Raw genomic sequence first — 17820 nt, 5'->3', positions numbered from 1 at the left:
GGGCGCCCGGGGGGGGGGGGGGAGGCGGAGGAGGGAGCTGGGGTCTCCACCGCAGCCAAGGCGAGCCTGGTCACGCCCTCGCTACCAAACGCTGTGGGGTGCTCCCAGCTCTCAGGTGGGGAGTCCACCCCCCGCCCCGTGGCTGGCTGGGGCTGCAGGCGCTGGGCGCCCCCATCTCCCACCCTGGGGTTGGGCTTCCCGCTACTCCCCAGCCACCAGTTCCCTCCAGGACAGGAAAAGGTTAGCGGGCTCAGGGGGCTGGGCCAGCACACTGGGGGTGCAGGCTGCTGGGGAGCACGCACCCAGTCACGGGTTGGGACACGTGTGCAAAGGAATGTGTTTCTGGGTGTGTGGGGGTGCGTGCTAGTGTCTGGGGGTGTCTTCTGCTTGTGCACAAGCATGCGGCGGGGGGTACCAGGCATCCTCTGGGTCCCCTTGGGGTCAATAGCTGCTAAGACAGCTCCTGAACAAGCCCCCCGCCCCCACGCCCAGGTGACTGATCTGAAGAGGGAGTGTGGGCACCTCCGGAGTCCAGGGCCCTGGCGGGGAGATGGGCACCAGGCGGCACAGCTGTGTGGCTCCCAGGGCTGGGTGATCGATGGCCCCAGCACAGCCGCCTCTGTCTCCCAAGCACATGTGCCCATTTGTCATCTGTCTCTCGGGGAGGGTTCGGGGGACAGGGATGGGGCCCACCTCTGCACCCACTGCCAAGTCCAAGAGGGTCTACAGCCCCTCGGGGAGCCTGCCCCCTCCTCCCAACCCCTCACCTCTCTCTGAGCCCCATCCCCTGCGGGACATGGACAGGCGGACCACGCAGGCCCTGCGGGCTTGCCCCACCCTGCGCACCCCGGTGGTTGCCATGCCCACCACCCTCTGAAGGGCCCCTGCAGATGGGCAGCCCTCTCCACCCCCCCCCTCCGGCCGTCCCCGCACTGGGGGTGCCCTCCCGCTGTTTGGGGACAGCAGACATGACTGCCTGCTGTGTGCAGAGCCTGAAGGCTGGTGAGGAGACCGGCTGCCCCACTCCCCCAGCCCTGCCCTGCTCAACCCACTGGCCATCCCTGAGCCCTGGGGGAAAGGGCGAGTGTATGTGCGTCCACACCTGTAAGAGGGTCCTCGGATGTGTATGTGCACACTCACCTGAGTGTGTCCGAGTGCCTACTCACACCCTGGCTCTGCTGTGAGTGCTTTCATGTTCACAGCCGCTGTGCCCACTCTGAGTAGCGTGTGAGCCCCACAGTGTGTGTGCACGCGTGTGTGCGCGTGGCGGTGGGTGAGCTCACTGGCCGCATGCATCTTGGCGGCCGACTCTGTTCCCAGTCAGCCCAGCCGTGCAGAAGCCGCACCTCCAGGCTCTGGGTAAGGGCTCGTCTGGAGCCTTGCAACGCTTGTGTGCACAGACCCGAAGCCGGTGTGCGCACGCTCACGGTGGGCCCCATGCAGGCGCGCGCTGGGGCGGTGGAGGGCCCAGGTGGCGGCCCAGATGGAGTGTGGAGCGGCTTGCGAGCAAGTGTGTGGGGCGTGGGGAGAGGAGGGTCTTGGCTGAGCGTGGCCGCTGCGGGCTCGGCCGCTGACCTGCCTGAAGCCACCCAGATGGAGCCGGGCTGAGCAGGTGGCCATGCCGTAGGGCCGCGCTGTGCCATCCACGCCCCCCAGCCTGGCCTGGCCCCGTGGGAGGCTGACCCCCTCAGGGACCCGCACTGCGCACCCAGCACCCTGCCCAAGCAGGAACACACACGCACACACCCCACACACACACATACATGCGCACACAGTGCTAGTGAGACTCAGAGCCCGCTGCCGGTGTCTCATCTAGGCAGCTTTTATCTCTGCTTCCCAGCGTGGCCTCTGGAGGGGAGCGAGACGATGAAGGGCTGGTGTCCCAGGAACGGGCCTCCTCAGACCTGGCTTCCAGTCACTCACCAAATGCCCATCGGGCAGACGGATAGATGGAAACTCAGGCGCGGGTGGACGGATTCATCCCCAAAATGGACCCACTGGGGGCTGATGGGCATGGTGGGGGGTGGCGATGAGCACAGGGCCCGCCGAGAAATATGGGATGCTTAGTCAGCCTTAGACTTCAGATACGCGATGGGGGTGTTGTAGCGTACATTCCGAATATCGGCTGGAACATACTTCCACTACAGAAGTATTTGCTGTTTACCCAAGTCGGATTTAACTGGTGTCTTGCATTTTTATCTGCCACATCTGGTGCCCCTAGTTGTGGGCGGGGAGCAGAACGGAGGATGTGGCGGGGGCGGGGCGGGGGGGGAACAGGCCAGGCATCAGGGCTGCAGGGTGGCCGGTGCCCGTGCCCCTGGGGCCTGTCCTTGGCGCTGACCGGCCTCCCCTCCCCCCGCCCCTCCTGCGCACAGGTGGCCATGGCCCCGGGCCCCGCCTGCTAGCAGGTCACCATGTCCCGCGAGGCGGGCTCCTGCCGCCCCGGCCCAGGGGCGCGGGTGAGGGCTCGCAAGCCCAAGAAGCCGCACTACATCCCGCGGCCGTGGGGCAAGCCCTACAACTATAAGTGCTTCCAGTGCCCCTTCACCTGCCTGGAGAAGTCGCACCTCTACAACCACATGAAGTACAGCCTCTGCAAGGACTCGCTCTCACTGCTGCTCGACTCCCCGCACGGGGCTTGCCGCCGCACCCCCGCCGCGCCCCGGCCCCGCGTGCCCAGCCCCGACCGCCCCTCGGGGCCCCCCGCCGCCGCCGCCGCATCCGACCGGACCCCCGAAGTCCTCTCCCTGCACCCTCACGCCGGGGGCCCTAAGCTGGGGGCAGAGAGGTCCCCTGCAGCCCGGGGTGCTCAGAAGGGTGTGGCCCTGGGCGGGCTCCCGGCCGAGTCCTGGAAGCCCGGGCCGAGCCGGGGCCCTGGGGGCCTGGCTGTGCTGGACGCAGCCGCACCGGGCCCTGAGACCAGGGTCCCCTGCCACCCCCCGCCGACCCCCAGTGAGCTCCCTGAGGCCCAGAGCCTCCATCTGTCCCTGCTGGGTGTCAACTGCCCTCTCGCCCCGGGTCTCTTCTCCTGCCTGGGGCCCTCCTTGGCCGCTGCGGCCCACATGCCCTTTCTGGCCCCGGCCAGCCCCCTGCTGACACCGGCTTCCACTGTCCCTCCCCCACAAGCCGACCGCCCTGCCCTGGTGCCCCGCCTGTACTACCCCCTGCTCCTGGAGCATGCCCTGGGGCTGCCAGCAGGCAAGGCTGCCCCTGCCAAGCCCCCAGCACCCCCAAAGGGGCCCCCTGGGACTCTGGCCCCTGGGCTGGGCAGGCCCTGGCCCCGCGGCGGAGCCCCTACGGACTCAGGGCCGGGGGGGGAGCTGGAGCTGGCTGCCCAGACTGACCCCAAGAGGAGGCTGCCCCTGGGAAGCGGCCTGGACCCCCTGAAGGGCCCCTGTGGCGCGGTGAAGTTTGGCTCCCAGAGCAGGTAGGTGTTGGGGCCCCTGGCATGGGGGCTGGGAGCTGGCCCTGGTGGGAGGCGAGCTGGCCAGGGCGGCTGGGCCCCCTTCTAAGTTTACTTGCTGAGAATGTGGGCTTCAGCCTACAGAGGGGAAGCCAAGGCCCTCAGCCAGGCTGAAAGGGGTTGGGGGGACCACGGGGCATGTGGGGCAGGGACTGGGCACACGGCGAGGTGCAGTGCGGCCTCTTGACCGGCTTCTACCCCCTAGCTTGCGTGCTGGCTCCTCCACGATGCTCTGGCCTGAGGACAAGGACCCAAGCAACCCCGAGCCCCCAGGCCCTGGGGCCCTCCTGCCCCAGCAGCCCCTGGGTCTAGTGCCAGGTGGCCCAGGGCACATGGGTGACGACCTGACTCGGGCCCTGGGTGACTATGCCAGAGTGGAGCAGCGCCTGGGGCAGCTGGCGCCTGCTGGGGGCCTGGCCCCTCGGCCTCTGCGGGAGCAGCTGGGCAAGATCCGCCAGGAGCTGCTCATCATCCACCAGGCACTGGAGCGGGCTGTTCGGCCGCCAGATGCACCCCTCGACCTCTCTGTGAAGCGGGTGTCCACCAAGGGGCCCAAGGGGCCTGTGGGGCCCTGGGGGCAGCTAGAGCTGGGCCCCACACTCGCCCAGGGGACCCCCGAGCCACCTAGCATGCTGGGCCCTGCACCCGCTGAGCCTTTCTCCGGCCACACCACCAAGTGTGAGGCTGACTCCAGTGTCCCCCCTCCGGGCCTCCCCCTTCCGGCCCCAGAGGACCCTGTCACCCCTGGCAGCAGCTGGGGTGCCCGTGGCGGGCCTGCAGGCTCCTGGCCCCCTGAGGCTGTCCCTGGTGCCGAGGTCTCACCACAGCCTCGGTGCTAGCTCTGCTCTTCACAGGGAGGCCCCCCTCTCCACCCCCGCGTCCGCTGCCTGGGCCCCCGCCTGCCCCAGCCCCGGGGCTGTGGCCTAGAGCCTGTCCCGCATGCCCGTGGACTGACGTGCCATGGCTGTGGCCTATCTCTGCGGCCACGAGGGACAGCGGAGGGTCATAGCTACCTACTGATCTCAATAGTGGGTGTTAAAATAAAAACCATCTTCACACCGCCTGTCTGGGCCTCCTTCTTCCCCCGGCGCTCCAGCGTCACCACCGGGACACTCTCGGCCCTGGGAGTGTCCCCAGCCTCAGCATCTGAGGCGGGCAGTGTCCTGGGCCTCTGGGTATCCACCCTCAGGCCCTGACCTGCCTGCTGCAGGCCGGATCCTCCCCGGGAGAGCCGGAGTCTGAAAACCAAACGGGGGGGGGCTTTCCATCGGGGGCGGGGGTAAAGCAAGCAGAGGTGGGGAGGTACGTGCACACGGTCTGGGGGCTAGCCAGGCCTGTGTTTCGCACGCGGGTGGTGGACAGGGACCCCTGGGCCGGCCTCCAGCCCCCGCGTCTGGCAGGGCAGCCCTAATGTTAGGTTCATGCTGGAGGCTGCTCCCTCTGTGGTTAAATGGTGCACCCACATTCCGTGGCCCGGGGCTGCTTGCCCAGCGTGGCCTTCGCTGGCCCCCCGCCAGCCCCTGCAGCCACGATAGGCATCGGGTGGCCTTCACAGCTCACTGCCTCCCTCCCTGCACGGACACACTTGGCCTTTCCCACAGGCAGGGGCGGGGGGCAGAGAGGGAGGGGCCGGGGGGGGGGCCCTGGGACCCAGCTAATCACTCCTCTCTCCTGGGAGCTGGCCATACCTTTGTGCCCACCCAGGAGTGGCCCCAGGGAGGGCAGTCCCTCCCTGTTCCCCCAGCCGGGCCGGCCGGGCTGGGGCCGGTCCGAGCAGGACCCACGGCTGCCCCATTAAGTGGGCCAGGCAGCAGATAGCATCGCAGTCCACCCCACCGCGGGGCACCAGGAGGCCAAGTCCAGAGCCAGCGTGTGAGCCAGCCGGGTGGGAAGTGCTGGGAGCCACAGACAGGGGCTGACCCCGCCCCCGCCTGCCGGGGGCTTCCTGGCGGGGCCGCGGGGGCTGCGGGGGCTGTGGGCTGAGTCGGGAGTTGTCGTCGGGAGGCCTGGCCCTCCTTGGCTCTCTGTCGGCACCCCCTTGTCTGCTGCACCCAGATTGCTCATCACCCCCCAGCAGACCTGAGCTTAGGGGCATCGGCCCAGTTTCCCAGGTGTAGAAACAAGATCAAAGACGCAGGACGCAGCCCCGCAGGTTTGGGGGAGCAGGATGAAGCCCCGGAGGCTCCCCGCCCCAGACTGTGCTGAGAGCCAGGTGCAGCGTGCAGCCCCTTCCTCAGGGTCCCGCCCGTGATTGTGCCCGGCCCAGTGCCCCCTGAGCAGCAAACCCACGAATTACATTAGGGCGGGTTGGGAGGGCTGTGTGGGCCTCCCTGAAGGGTGGGCTGGGCTCCGGACCAGGTGGGGGCAGTGGGAAGAAGGTCCCAGAAGCCGGCAGGAAGTACCCTAGGCAGGAATGCGGCAGCACTGGGGCGCCTCCAGGGGGGTTAGCGGCTCAGGGCCTCACAGAGCTTCCTTGGGCCGCTGCTCAGACATGCACTTGGCCAGAGGCCTGCCCCCCCGCCCCCGCCTGCCGTGCCAGCCTCAAGGCGGCCCCTCCCTCAGACTCCAGTTTCTAACAACAGAGGCTGCTGCTGCCGGAGCAGGGCCCGGGGAGACTAGCCCAGGTAGGAGGCCCCCCACCCAGCCTCTCTGGGCGCTAGCAGGCAGAGGCCCAGGAAAGGCCCCCTGCCTAACCCTTCAGGGGTCGGAAGTTTCCAGGGGCTTTGTGGGGACAAGGGCAGACCCTTGGACTGCCCCCAAGAAGAGTCATCTTCTCTGCCTGAGGGAAGGCAGGGTTCCTTGGGCAGATGAGTTGGAGAAAGACTGCCCATCTGTCACCCACCCCCACCCCCACCACCTCGGGACCTCCCAAGGCCTGCGAGCTCATCCGGGCCTCAGAGAAAAACCCACCCAACCTCCGCAGGCCCGTGTCTCCCAGGGGCCACATCTGGGAAAAGGGGTCCGCTGCCAGGCTGGCGGACTGTGGCAGCACTCGGGACCTGTGGGACCGGGTGTGAATCCGGCTCCCCACCGCCATGCCTCAGGCTCCTCGTGTGTAAAGCAGGAGGGACCCCGGGAGGGGGGAGGGGGGAGGGGGGAGGCCCTGCTCGGCCCACAGCAGACATCATTTCTCTCGCAGCCCCACACCCGGCCCCGCCGCAGGGACTCAGCTCAGAGGGGCCGAGACTGATCTCTGTCCACCACCTCGCTGTCCCCGGCCTCCCCGGCCCAGCTGCCCCTAGAGCTGGCCCCGCCCGGAGGCCCCCCCCGCCCCCGGCAGCCCCGGCTGCTCGGACGGATCCCAGTGCCGGTGGGGGCTGCGGGGGCCCCCCGGGGTCTGCACTGCTCCCCGGACGGCCTGCTCTTCCTGACGGCCGGGGCTGCGCCCTGCGTCTACGTGATGGACCTCGAGGGACGTTCCATCTGCCACCTGCCCTGCCATCTGCCAGGGGCCGGGGCCTTCGTGCCGGAGGACGTTGCTGTGACGGCTGCTGGGCTCGTGGTGGTCAGCGATCTCGTCCGTGGGGCTGTCCGTGCGCTTCAGCATGCCGCCCGGGCCCCCCAAGGCCGCTGGGTCACGGTGGGCACCTACCCGGCCCCCCGGGGACTGGCCGTGGATGCCGCTGGCCGCCTTCTGGTGACAGACTATGCACTTGGGGCTGTGCACAGCCTCACACTGAGCCCCGCCTTGGAGCCACTGGCCCCAGCCTCCATGCCGGGTCTGCAGGGCCCGTGCTGGGTGGGCCCAGGGCCTGACGGGGGCCTCGCTGTGAGTGAGGAGTTTGGGGACGTGTGGCTGTTCGGCAGTGCCTGCCAGCCCCTGGGCTCCCTAGGGGGTCTCACAGGGCACGCTTTTGGGAACCCAGCAGGCGTATGCACTGATGTGGAGGGTGGTGTCATTGTGGCAGATGAGCAAGGGCGCCGTGTGACCCGATTTCCTCGGGCCAGGGCGCCCGTCTGCCTGGTGTCCGAGGGGCTGGGGCGGCCCCTGGGTGTGGCCTGTGCCCCTCAGGGCCAGCTCGTGGTGGCAGATGCAGGAGACAACTGCATCAAGGTGTACCAGTACCACTCGGAGCCGGCCTGACCCGTGCGCTCGGCTGGGAGCAGCCCCTCAGTGCATGTGGGCCCAGCCCCCAGGGCCCCAGACCACTGTGGGAGGGACATTCAGGGTGGTGGGGTCCTCCAGGGTGCCGGCCGTGCCTTTCTGATGGGACACATGGGCTGACATTTACTGAGCACCCGGTGTGCCAGGCCCTGGGCTGGCCCCTGTCTTCCTCTTGGAGAGGATTTAGACTTGCCGCAAACCTGCCGCCTCCCAGCCTCCCCGACAAGGGGCACAGCCTCCAACGTTGGGTCCTCTCCACACACCAGTTTAGTAGGCACCAAAACTCCCTGCCCCCATGTCAGCTCAGGCCCTGGTCCTGCTGGCTCAGGGCCTGGGATGCCTGAGCTTTGACACCAGCAGCTGAAGCCTGGAGATCGTTGATGTGTTGGGCTGGGTGCCCCAGCCTCCTAATCAGACAGAAGCAGGCAGGGAAGACTAGGCTGGGCTGGGCTGGGCTGGGCAGGGGTCTGGCTCCTCACTGTTCCCCATCCTCAGAGGCACCCCAGACGCCAAGCCTCTTGCAGCTCCTCTGGGCCTAACTGAGGTAAGGGAAAGCAGAGGAGAGTCCACCACTGAGGCACCTTGGGGTGGCACGTGGCTGGGCTGGGAGCCTCCACACCCCCAGCCTCCTGCTCCCGTGTAAGACTATCTCTCAGGGTGAACCTTCGCTTTCTCCTCTGCAGGCTCTCCAAGCTCATGGGTGGGGGGTGCTGGGAAGATTCCAGACTGCAGTCAAGACAGGGGAGCCTTCCTATGAGGAGAGATTCCTGTTACTTGAGAACAATGGGCAAACGAGGCCCCAGAGGGACGGGAGGTGAGGGCTTCCTCTGAGTCTGGGGCCCAGGAGGTCCCCAGTTCCAGTGGGGGGACTCTTTGGGAGGGGACAGTACCTGGTCCAGTCTGTCACCAGGAGAATGCCTCTGTCTGACAAAGTCCCCTTCATATGTTCCAGCCCCTGTGGATGGCGGGATTAAGGGGTCAATGTAAGGAGGCATGTGCCATAGATACTCAATAAACGTTATCCCTTGCTGCTGGTGTTAGGGGTATTGTCCCCTGGGGCACGAGAGGCCAGGGACACCTCTGGCGACCAAACCAGTTGGTGCAGCCTTTCTAGCCCACTTAGCCCTGAGGGGACCTGGGGGCGTCCCTTTGCAGAGACCCCTTTGGAGGCGCCAGCCTGGGGCTGGGGAGGCAGCTCCTTTTGCGACCGCACACAGGGTTTGGGGGTGCTTTCACCCTTGGAGGGTGGTGGCCAGGTGAGGTTGGGGACCCTCAAAAGCCAGATCCACTGGGTCCCTCAGATGAGAAAACGGGGGAGGTTTGGCAGCTGTGAGAAGTTGGGGGACTGGAAGGCGGTGGTGTTGGGGACACCGCGGGTGGACTTGGAGGGGGTACAAGAGCTGGGGAGGGGACACGGATGCCGCACAGGCCACCGACTCCCGGGACTGGAACGTTGCAGACGCGGAACGCTCGGGCGGGGCCGACGGGCAGGTCGGGCGCCTTTGGGGACCGGACCGTCGCGCGGCAACGCCGGGAGCCGGCGGAAATGGGGCTCGTGTCCCGCGGCGCGGCCGCGGCGGGGCTGGGGGCCGCGAGCGCTGTCGTCCTCCCGGGCCCGCCCGACGCGGTCCCCGACCGCATCTCGACCTCGCCGCCCGAGGGCGCGGCCCCGGGGAGCAGCCGGTGAGCATTCGGGGGCGAGGCGGGGTCCGTGCGGTGTGACCTTGGGGCGCCCCCCCCCCCCCGCCCCGGGGCTGTGGGCCCTGACTCCCCGGGCGGGGCGGGCCGGTCGCCGCTGCAGCCTCTGTTTCCTTGTCCGTAAAGTGGGGCCCGGGAGAGGCCGCTGGGCGCGCTTTGCGCGGAGCCTGGTTGCGGCGCGCTCGCCGCGGGCCGGGCCCGCGCTCTGGACCCTTCGGAAGGGCGTTCAGGGTCCGCAAACGCGCCTCGGAGCTCGCCGGCGGCCCGACCGCGGGCAGGGCGCCTGGGGGCCCAGTCGGTAGGGCGGGCCACGGTTCGGGGGCGGAGGGGCGAGGTTCAAGCCCCACGTTGGGCCTAGAGCTTACTTAAAAAAAAAAACAAAGAAACACCAAAAAACCCAAAAACAGAATCGTAGACTCCGTTCTTGTGCTGTGACTGAGAGAAAGCACTGTGTATCGGACGCAGGGGGAGAATTGTTGGTTTCTTAAGCACAAACGACATGGAGTAAAAGTGAATGTTTGTGTTACGGAGGAGCCTCGAACGGGGAGGCTTGTCAGAGGAGGCTCCGGCCAGTGAGCTGCCCCCCCCCCCCCCAGCCCCCAGTCCCCTCTGCACTTTTCCCCAGCAGCCGCTCATGCACCACCCCGCCCGGGAGACCCTGTGGATGTCCCAGCTCCGGGGACCTGTCACCAGATAGATCTGGGACATCCGGAAGCGCACTCGCTGGCATTGCTAACAGAGGAGGCTTCCTGGGCCAGCGCCCTTGCTCTGTATTGCCGCCTCCAAGAGGAGCGCCTTGTCCAAGTTACTGCCCTCCCCTCTCCGCACCCCTGCTATCGATTGCCTGCTCTTTCTTCTTTCTCTGGATGTCTGATCTGAGTAGACTTGTCTGTGTTCATCCCTCCCAGAGGCTGAGGCAGGGGTGCGGGTGGGAATCCGCCTGTGATGTGTGAAGACTCCTCTCTCGCTGCCCCACAGATAAGAACGCCAGCCTCTGCCCTCTGCTCTCTTCCTTCCACGCGAGGGGCTTTTTCTTCTTCTTCTTCCTCCCGAGGCAGACTTTGTAGATGAAGCATAACACGTACAAAGAAAATGCACGCACCGTATGCGCACAACTCTGAAGTTTCCCGAAGTGAAAACACCTTTGTTCCAACAGATGCAGCTTCTCCCCCCAGAGCCTCTGTTTGCTTTTGGGCCAATTGTTCTTTTTCAGCAGTAGCTATGGGTGCTTTTCTTTGGGTCCCATGGAAGGGGTCCCCAAGCAGGGCGTGAGGGTGTCACTTGACCGAGCTGGTGTGTCTCAACGGGCTGGCACTGAGAGGCTCAGACTGGGATGTCTGGTCCCCCTGTGGGTCACCAAGCCAGAGCTGCTGGCTTCCTCCCAGGTCTCACAATGGCCCCTGTCCAGAGGGTCAGGAGGAGAACTTGGCCCTCGATGCCCTTGATAGTGGCCGCAGGGATTTGGCCCAGGCTGCTGTGGGACTCCAGGCCGTCCCCTCCTGGCATCTGCTGCTGGCTTCCCTTTCCAGTCGCTTGGTGAGGAGGGGGCGTTTGGGAGTCCTGCTGCTCTGCCCGGAAGGACGCTCCTCAGCTGGAACCCACAGCTGCGGGAAGCCCCCTGTATAACTGGCGGGGAGAGGCCCCTACCTTCCAGCCCCAGTCTGGGCCCCTGCAGGGGAGGAAAGCAGCCATACCAGTGATGTCCTGAGCCCTGGTCTTTGTGTCTGTGGAAGGCCCTTCCCAGAGCCCCCCAACAGATTGGCAAAGGGTGAAATGTCCTGCCGTCCCAACACATATGTCCCCGAGGACCTGGTGAGACGTGGGCTTCGTCCCAGGCCTGTGTCCCTCCCTCAGGTACGGGCTCCAGCTTGGGGGTTGCACGCGGGGCGGCTGCTGTGCTCCTCGTGCTGCCAAGGTTGAGGGGGGCAGTGTCTGAGAAGGAGCGGGCTCCAAGGTGAAGCCCTCAGTGCTCTGCTGGGTGAGGGCCTGTCACCCACCCGGTCCCGTCTGGGAGGGGCTGCTCGGAGACCCGCGTCCCTGGTCAGGTTACCTCTGGGCAAGGCAAGGCTTGAGGTCTCCCAGAATTCAGGAGTCACAGCCACTTGGGGCCGTTCTTGGTGCTTAGGGGCCGTGTGAAGGTTGTGAGAGGCCAGGAAGGCTGGTACCCCCTGCTGGAGAGAAAACGGGGGGGGGGGGCGCCATTCTCCAGGATCCTCATGTCTAGATGGCTGCCTCGCCCAACTGTGACAAGAGGAAGCAGGCCCCCTGCCGGGAACCCAGTGACGGTGACATGGCGACAGGCACAGCCCAGAGCGGCTCCTCTGGTGCATTATGGGGCTCCCTCACCCGTGCCTGCGGCCGCCAGCAACATACCTACATAGGGTTCCCTCAGCCCAGCAGTTACGCGTTTAAACTGTCGTCTTCAGTCTTTCTCGCTTAGTGAGTAAATCGAGGTTCATTAGGCTGCTGTGTGCGTTACCTTCATTGTTAAAGAGATCAGACGTTTTCCACATGCTGCACATAGAAAACTCTCATCACTTTCTTTGAAAACAAGAATTAAACCTTCGTGTTCAGCCCTGCACACCCTTCGCAGCCTCGCCCTGTTTCTGCCTGCTTGTCTCTGAAACGGGGAGGACGGTACCCGGCCTGGGACGGGGGCGGTGGCGACGCCTCCGCAACCCAGCCAGAGGCTGCGGGGGCCGGGAGGCCGTGGCCGGAGGCGGCGGCGACCCTGAGCGGAGCCCCTCCCCTCTCTTCCAGCTCCCGGCATGGTGCTCAAGGCCTTCTTCCCCACGTGCTGCGCCTCGGCTGACAGCGGCCTGCTGGTGGGGCGCTGGGTCCCGGAGCAGAGCAGCGCCGTGGTCCTGGCGGTAGTGCACTTTCCCTTCGTCCCCGTCCAGGTGAAGGAGCTCCTGGCTCAGGCGCGCCAGGCCAGCCGGGTGGGGGTGGCCGTGCTGGGCACCTGGAGTCACCGCCGCCAGGAGGCTGCGGAGAGCCTGGGCCGCTTCCTGGAGGGCCTGGGCGCCATCTTCTCCCACGAGCCCTGGCTCCAGCTGTGCCGGGAGAGGGGCAGCAAGTCCTGGAGCTGCACGGCCACCCGCCGGCAGGTGCCCGCCTGCCCCAGCGCCCCCCATGAGGACCAGGTCATGCTTGTCTTCTACGACCAGCGCAAGGTACTGCTGTCCCAGCTGCACCCGCCCGCGGCCCTGCCCGACCGCCAGGCCGGCGATGCCACGGCCAGTGCCGGCGGCTTGGCTGCCGTCTTTGACACGGTGGCGCGCAGCGAGGCCCTCTTCCGAAGTGACCGGTTCGACGAGAGCCCCATGCGGTTGAGCCACTGGCAGTCGGAGGGCGTGGAGGCCAGCATCCTGGCAGAGCTGGCGAAGCGCGCCTCGGGGCCCATCTGCCTGCTGCTGGCCTGCCTGCTGTCGCTTGTCTCAGCCACCAGCGCCTGCCGGTAGGTGCCGCTGGGGCCGGGGCGGGAGGAAGTCAGGCCCTGAGCCCCAGCCCCGCCTCCGCCTGCCGAGGCTCCAGCTCCCCCCAGGCCCCTGCTCTCACCCCCTGCTCCCTCCCTGGGCGTCTCCCAGGGCATCTGAGTGGCGGTTGCTGTTCGGTGCCCCTTGCTCCCTGGGCGGCACCTGCTTCCTCGGCAGCCTCAGCAGCTGCGTGGAACCCCACCGGGCACGGGTCAGAGTGGACTTCAGGCAGCTCGGTCCCTTACATGGGGAATCCGACCGCGAGCGGGCCCAGGTCATTGCCGCCTGAGGGCTGCCATCTTCCCTGCCTGGCGCCCAGGAGTTGTTTGTGCCGGAGGCCAGCTGGTCCCGCCCGCTCGCTGGCGCCTGTGGGTCTGGGGTGGTGGTCCCCAGCCTTGGCTGTTCTCTACGATGGCCTGAGCTATTTCTGGCTGCCGACCTGGCTGAGGGATTTATAAAAGACCTTGAGGGCCCTAGGGGATGCTGGCGCCTGTGAGAGGCCGGCTCCCCGCCAGCACCCCGACTTACGTCCCGCGATTCTGGCTGTTGGGTTTGGGGACCGGCCTCCCCTGCTCACCAAGGGCCGCGGGGTGCTGGGGCCTGTGCTGGCAGAGAGCCCTTGGCGGCTGCGTATGGATAGCGCCTCGGGTTGAGGGCTGTGGGGGATCTGGACACGCAGGGTGGGTTTGGATCTTCGCTGCCCCCCGGATGAGTTCCGGGAACGTGCGTGTCAGCCAAGGTACGGTTTGGGCAGAGATGGTCCTCAGCTTTTATCAGCTTTCAGAGGACTCAACAGAGGTTCACAGGGGCTTGTGTGGCCCGGATCCTGATTAGCCCATCAGGTTAGAGCACGGGGACAGGCAGAGCCGTTACTGTGTGCGGGTGAAGCCCCCTCTTCCCCTTCAGCAGCCCCAGGGTGCTGGAGGGCTCTGGCCACCCCAGGCTGGTGGGAGCCTCGGGGACACGGCTGCGCGGGCGGGGGTCTCTGTGCAGACTGTGCGGGGCTGCCTTCCAGCTGACTGGGGTTCAGGGGCAGTGTGCTGAGCACGTCTCATCCCTGGACTCGGCTCAGAACTGCTCTGTGACCTCCTCCTTCCTCCTGAGGGCCCAGCACTCAGCTTGTTGGCGGCGCTGTGCCCTGCGGGCACCTGAGGGCAGCGGCAGGGACTGTGTAGAAGCGGAGACCCTGGAGTGAGGCTGAGTTGCGATGGGCACTTTGCTTACACATATCTCCCTTCAGTGTCCCAGTGCTGCAGAAGCATCTCAGGGCTTCCTTTGCCTTGAGAGAAATCCCGTCTCCTTGGGCAGCCCGGGGACCCTTGATGAGGGTCACCTGTCCAGCGGGGCACATTCTCTCCATTCCTGGGGCAAGGTCTCGGCCCTTGGCTTTGAGTGTGCCCCGGGTCACTGCTTTGTGAGAGGTCAGGTTCCCAGTTAACGTCCGGGAGCGCGTCGTGATCCTCTCTGGGCTGCCTGCCTGTGCCCCCCACCCCCCTGTGTGCCTGTGCTGCTGAGTTCAGGAGTGCAGCCATCAGTGTTCGGGGACCTTCAGGGCTTGAGTCGAGCCTGGTGACGGCACCAGCCGAGGGGGCCCTTGCTCCTTGGCAGACAGGGAGCCCCAGCTGAGGGTGCACGTCTCTTGGCTCCCTCACAGGGTGTTCCATCTGTGGCCCCTGTCCTTCCTCTGGAGCAAGCTCTCCACATGCGAGCAGCTCAGGCACCGGCTGGAGCAGCTCACGCTCGTCTTCAGCACCCAGAAGGCCGAGAACGCCACCCAGCTGATGAGGTGCCGGGCCCACCTGGGTCTCTACCACAGCTTCCGGTTTTGCCACCGACCCATGCCCCCCCCGCGCCCCCCTCCCACTTCTCTGCACCCAGGGACCCTTTTGGGGCTGCCCCCCCTCCCCACCCACTCCCGTTGGGCTTCTCTTTCCAGAAAGGCCAATGTGCTTGTCTCTGTGCTTCTCGATGTGGCCCTTGGTCTTGCGCTGCTGTCCTGGCTTCATGGGAAGGACCGGATCGGACAGCTGGCAGAGGCGCTTGTCCCCGTGGCTGACGTGAGTTGGTTGTATGGAGCCCGGTGTGTCCCAGGGATGGCGGGGGCGGGGGCGGGGGGGGGGGCCCTTCCTGGGGGCAGCAGAGGCCCGTCTGCCAGCGAGAGCAGCGTTGTCCTTTCTCTCTGTCGGGCCAGTAAGCGGCCTTTGTCCTTGACCCCAGATGGGTCCCCTAGGAGCCACTGTGCCTCACTGAGTCCCCGGGGCTGCACCCGGCTCACCAGGCGCCCACCTGCCCCTCCCAGGTCACCGCTAGCTCCTGGCCTTTACCTTCCTTTCCCAAAGGTAGTCGTGCCTGGGACCAGCTTGCAGCTGAGGCTTTTGGGGGAGCCCACCTCCCCCCGTCAGGCCCAGCAGCCCCGGCTCCTGGCTCTCAGGGGCAGCCAGCTTTGGCTTGGGCCCTCCGCACAGTGAGCATCGCGGAAACCTTCCGCGTGTCCAGGGCTCCGCGTGCAGGCAGGCCGTTCCCACTGCTGACTTCGAGGTTCCCATGCTGGTGCCGGGCCACCAGCTCGTCGGTGGGGCTCCCTCCTCTTCCTCCCTGGCCCTCCCCTCAGCTTCTACCCTGCTGCACTCTTGTGCCAGCGCTAAAAGTGCCTTCGGCCTCTCTGCCTCCCGTTCTCGGAGCCGCAGGCGCTGTCGCTCCTGTTGGGGCTGGTCTCCCTGCTGAGAGCAGTCCCTCTGGCCCCTTGGGCCTCCCTCACGCCTCCTGGCCCTGGCGTGGTCCTTGTGCACGCTGCCCCAGCCGCGGCTGCCCACTGGCCTCCTCGTGGGCAGGAGCCCCCACAGCCCGGGAGCCCCGTGGCTTCTCTGGGCGGCCTCGTCCGAGAGAGGGAGGGAAGAGGCCTGGAGGCCGGGAAGGGGGCTTGGCCACTTCACTTTGCTCATCCACGCTCTGCCTCTCGGCCGGCTTCATCTTACACTTCCCTTTTGCAGAATTGCACAGAAATATAAATATTTAATTTAAAAATGAAAGCTTCTTCCTGCCGCCTAGCTCTTAACCTTTAAATATTAGATAAGCTCTATTTATAAAGAATGCCTTGCTCCTGACATGGCTGAGGCCTTTCTAGGTCCGCACAGTGGGCAGGAGGGGTGGCAGGTCGGTACTGTGGGGCAGGGACGTCACCACTGTGACCCCAGCATTGTTGATGAGGCTGAGGGTCCTCAGGGCCTGTGCGCTGGGACGGGCAAAGTGCCTGGACATCAGCCTCCTCCTTGGGCAGCCAGGATGTGGCTCAGCGGCCCTGCTTGTGTGTCTCTGGCTCTCACTCAACATTGCTGATGACTCACATCCCACCCATCCTTTTTTCTGGGGGACGCTCCAGCCTTCTCATGGGTACCTGGGCCCCCGATGGGCTCGCCATCACCCTTCAAGGTTACCTGAGGTCACCCCTCGCTCCCCTGGACAAGTGGGGTGCTAGGTGGGGGAGTGCCAGGTGGTAGGGTGGGGTCCTCAGCGGAGGGGCACCGTAGACCCATCGGCTCCCCCTACAAGATTCGTGGTAAGCTGGGGTCTGTCCCACCTCTGGGCATATGGGGCTGAGCACTCCTGTGGGTCTGGTGGCAAGGGGGTTGGGATGCAGGAAAGGGTGATAGCCATCAGGGCCCTCATGTCCAGAGGGCGAGGGGAAGACTATGAGCCTCATAGACTGTGCCTCTCAGCTGATCCCAGAGCATCTGCAAAGAGGGGTTCCCTGGGCAGGTAAGTATGGGAAAGCTTGTGTGCCCGTCATGGCAGGAGACCCCCGGAAGGAGGCACCCAGACTACCCCTTCCCTGCCCAGATGGGCTGGCTGTGATGGGGCGCAGCTGACAGTCTGCCTGCCCCTCCTGTGTCCCTGCAGCATGTGGCTGAGGAGCTCCAGCATCTCCTGCAGTGGCTGATGGGGGCACCTGCTGGGCTGAAGATGAACCGGGCGCTGGACCAGGTCCTGGGCCGATTCTTCCTATACCATCTGCACCTGTGGATCAGTGAGTGCCAGCCCCCAACTCGGCTCCTAAAGCCTGGGCCCCCAGGGGACAGCCCTGGCTGAGTGGGGCCCCGTGCCCTTGGCGTGCGTGTGTGAGGCCCTGCTCTGCTGGGCTGGCTGCCGGGCCAGGGGACGGCCAGCAGAGCAGTCTGTCAGCCTCAGGCACCCCTCGTCCGTGAGGACCCGGGCGGCCGAGACCCATAGCTGACCGTCCCCCATCCCACCAGGCTACATCCACCTCATGTCCCCCTTCATCGAGCGCATCCTGTGGCACGTGGGCCTCTCAGCCTGCCTGGGCCTGACGGTCGCCCTGTCTATCCTGTCCGACATCATCGCTCTCCTCACCTTCCACATCTACTGCTTCTATGTCTACGGCGCCAGGTGGGCGAGTGCTCCCCGCCCCTGCGTGCCCCGGACACTTGTGAGGCTGGGTGGCGGCCGGGGCGGCCCGGAGCCCTGGCCCTGACGCTGCCCGGGGCCCGCAGGCTGTACTGCCTGAAGGTCTGCGGCCTGTCCTCGCTCTGGCGTCTCTTCCGGGGGAAGAAGTGGAATGTCCTGCGCCAGCGGGTGGACTCCTGCTCCTACGACCTGGACCAGGTACCGGGCGGGGCTGCAGGGGAGGGACCTTGCCCCCTGCCCCCTGGCCCCTGCCTCCCTGCCCACTGCCCCCCTGCCCCCCGCCACCCTGCCCACAGCCCCCTGCCCCCCTACTCCCTGCCCCCTGCCCACTGCCCCCTGCCAGGTACTCCCCTGCCCCCCTGCTTCCCTGCCCCCCTGCCCCCTGCCCCCTACTCCCCTTCTGCCTGCCCCCTGCCCCTGCCCCCTGCCCCCCGCCCACTGCCCACTGCCCCCTGCCTACTACTCCCCTTCCACCTGCCCCCTGCCCCCTGCCCCCTGGCCACTGGCCCCTGCCCACTGCCCCCATGCCCCCTGCCCCCTGCACACTGCCCCCCTCCCCCCCTGCCCCCCTGCCCACTGCCCACCACCCACTGCCCACTGTCCCCCTGCCCCCTGCCCCCCCGCCCCCTGGCCCCTGCCCCCTGCCCACTGCCCCC

The 17820-nt window shown here is 66.6% G+C and overlaps 3 protein-coding genes across 6 annotated transcripts in view; all 3 read left to right on the top strand.

The window, feature by feature from the left end:
• The first annotated feature begins 2414 nt into the window (after positions 1-2414).
• PRR35 (proline rich 35) lies at positions 2415-4302 on the top strand. Its single transcript, XM_039246775.1, has 2 exons — positions 2415-3427; positions 3669-4302. Exons 1-2 carry the CDS (start codon positions 2415-2417, stop codon positions 4300-4302), a joined length of 1647 nt encoding a protein of 548 aa, XP_039102706.1.
• Positions 4303-7049: 2747 nt separating this feature from the next.
• On the top strand, positions 7050-8530 carry NHLRC4 (NHL repeat containing 4). The gene has a single exon (XM_039246751.1). It carries the CDS (start codon positions 7176-7178, stop codon positions 7545-7547), a length of 372 nt encoding a protein of 123 aa, XP_039102682.1. The 5' UTR covers positions 7050-7175; the 3' UTR covers positions 7548-8530.
• A 579-nt stretch (positions 8531-9109) lies between these two features.
• The window catches only part of PIGQ (phosphatidylinositol glycan anchor biosynthesis class Q), a 14360-nt gene continuing 5649 nt past the window's right edge, over positions 9110-17820 (top strand). For 2 of the 4 annotated variants that reach the window (XR_005530901.1, XM_039246750.1), the window contains exons 1-7: positions 9110-9251; positions 12027-12723; positions 14397-14528; positions 14679-14799; positions 16640-16766; positions 16993-17146; positions 17251-17362. Coding sequence is in view for 3 of the 4 variants with exons in the window: in XM_039246750.1 (XP_039102681.1) it covers positions 12035-12723; positions 14397-14528; positions 14679-14799; positions 16640-16766; positions 16993-17146; positions 17251-17362 (1335 nt within the window). In the remaining variant the exon portion in view is untranslated. The remainder of the gene's footprint in view (positions 9252-12026; positions 12724-14396; positions 14529-14678; positions 14800-16639; positions 16767-16992; positions 17147-17250; positions 17363-17820) is intronic. The other 2 variants (XM_039246747.1, XM_039246748.1) reach the window with 2 other exon arrangements.

The sequence above is a fragment of the Hyaena hyaena genome, unplaced genomic scaffold (genome assembly GCF_003009895.1).
Source record: "Hyaena hyaena isolate Hyena2069 unplaced genomic scaffold, ASM300989v1 scaffold_285, whole genome shotgun sequence".
NCBI classification, from domain to species: domain Eukaryota; kingdom Metazoa; phylum Chordata; class Mammalia; order Carnivora; family Hyaenidae; genus Hyaena; species Hyaena hyaena.
This window is presented reverse-complemented; position numbering and strand designations above follow the sequence as displayed.